The 2,266-nt window shown below is 31.5% G+C and overlaps 1 protein-coding gene across 1 annotated transcript; it reads left to right on the top strand.

Moving 5' to 3' along the window:
• The first annotated feature begins 270 nt into the window (after window positions 1-270).
• LOC129300159 (calmodulin-like protein 7) lies at window positions 271-1,410 on the top strand. The gene has a single exon (XM_054938688.1). It carries the CDS (start codon window positions 380-382, stop codon window positions 1,079-1,081), a length of 702 nt encoding a protein of 233 aa, XP_054794663.1. The 5' UTR covers window positions 271-379; the 3' UTR covers window positions 1,082-1,410.
• Window positions 1,411-2,266: the final 856 nt, after the last annotated feature.

Here is a 2,266-nt window from a genome sequence, read left to right on the forward strand (position 1 = left end):
AATTTGATTTTATAAAAAAAATTAAGGATTTTAAATTAATACAAAATAAATTATAAGATCTAATTCAAAATTAAAAAACTAGAATAATTTGCAAATTAAATTTTACTTGAAAAAAAAAAAACAAAGGAGAAGCAAAGTTTCTTTAAAAAAAAAAAAAACGAAAGAAGAAAGCAAGCAATCAAAGTTTCACGCGGTTTTGTATTTGATAATTGTGGGATCCAAAGGAACAACTCCACCAAACTCCGCGTTCCTTCCTTTATATTCCTTTTCCTCATTTATTATTACTTTAACTTCCATTAATTGTCCTTCACTCCTGTCTCGTAAATCTATCTTCTTCGTCTTCTTCTTCTTGTCTGCATCCTTTGACCTATCCCAAAACATGTTTTTGCTCACTATACTCTTCCTAGCACTCTTGTTCCTCGGCGGCCTCCTGGCTACGGTGTTTCACGCATCTCTTGTTCAATATTTCTTCTCCAAAAAACCCATTAAAGCCAGTCCATCTTCTTCTCCTCCTTCGCCTGAAACTCCGAAGAAGAAGAAGAAGAAGACGAGTAATAATGGTGATCAGAGGTCCAAGAAGAAGGAGGAACTCCGGCGGGTATTCGCGACTTTCGACAAGAACGGAGACGGGTTCATAACGAGGCAGGAGCTGAAAGAGTCGCTGAGGAACATCAGGATCGTGATGTCAGACAAAGAAATCAACGAGATAGTGGTGAAGTTTGATTCTAATGGAGATGGGCTGATTGATTTCGACGAGTTCTGTTTGCTGACTGATGAGTGTATGGGCCGAGAATATCAGAGAGGAAGCGAAGAAGATGAGGATGAGGATGAAGGAGAATTAAGAGAAGAAGAGGAAGAGAATCTGAAGGAGGCTTTTGGGGTTTTCGATAAAGATAAAGATGGGCGTATATCAGTGGAAGAGCTGGCTCTGGTTCTGACTTCACTAGGGTTGAGGGAAGGGAAGAAGATGGAAGATTGCAAAGAGATGATTCGTAAGGTCGACATGGATGGAGATGGTATGGTTGATTTTCACGAGTTCAAGACAATGATGAAATCACGAAAGCTTGTCTTGGCTTCTTAATTAATTAATTAATTAATTAATTACAATTCTCTCTCTATCTCTTCTTCTTCTTCTGCAGATCTGGTATCGCTACAGAAATTTGTGTAAATTTCACAATTATATATGATGTCGTCTGTAGTACATAAGGTTTTGAACTCCTGACTTCAGGTTATATCTTGTCGTCCTTCAACTCATCTCTTCGCCTGCTTGTAATTGGCTGTGTTCTTATGTTTCTTTTTTCGTTTCTTTTCTTTTCTTTTGCTTTTGTTGTTTGGTTGGGTTAGATAAAGTCTTGTATGAAGCATTTATATATGTTTTTATTAAGAAATTAAATTCAGGTTGATAATCAAGAGTAGAAATTTTTAAAGAAAGAAGGTCAATAAGAGTTTAAGACGATGCAAGAGTTGCATAATTATAAAATAATTATTAAATCTTTTGTGTGTATTTTTTGTTGTAATGATTGCAAGTTTTACCCCAGGTGTACTATTTATATTGCTTTTCAAGCCTTATTTACAGGGTAAAGAAGGCATTTATTTTGATCTTATTTACATGGCACATCAATGATTGTTATGATCTTAAACTTTGGAAAAGTTATTAAATGTTATAGTATTTTAAGATTAAAGAGAAAATGATAATATAATCCTTTTGAATTATGTAAAAGACATTTTAATTTTTAAAAATATTATAATTTTTCAGAAGTCTCTAGGGACATTTCTATCATTATAGAACTAATATAAATGACTAAATTACCCTTAGTTTAAGATTTTAAATGCGAATTTGTGAATTGCTATTGCATTCTTGTGATTTTAAGAAGAAAAGTTATAAATCTTAAAATAAAACTTGTAAATAACAATTGATATTTGTAACACTTGAGAAATATTAGGATTTTAAATATAAACTTGCAAACTGCTATTGAATTTTTGCAATTGTAAGAAGAAAAGTTGTGAATTTTGAAACAAAACTTGTTAATGACAATTGAAATTTGAACTGAGGGTAATTTAGTCATTTGTATTAATTTCTTAATAATAAAAAAGTCTTTAAGGACTTCATTGGTATGATGGCATTTCGAGAGATTAAATTATCATTTATATAATTTAAAAAAAATTTTATTATCATTTTCCTAACCTTAAAGTATGCATATGTAATGTGAGTAAAATTGAAAATTTGTAATGAATTTATAGATTAAGTTAATGATGTTTAAAATTT

This window comes from Prosopis cineraria, unplaced genomic scaffold, assembly GCF_029017545.1.
Source record: "Prosopis cineraria cultivar Desert tree isolate PC_DT_omini unplaced genomic scaffold, ASM2901754v1 PC1457, whole genome shotgun sequence".
NCBI lineage: Eukaryota > Viridiplantae > Streptophyta > Magnoliopsida > Fabales > Fabaceae > Prosopis > Prosopis cineraria.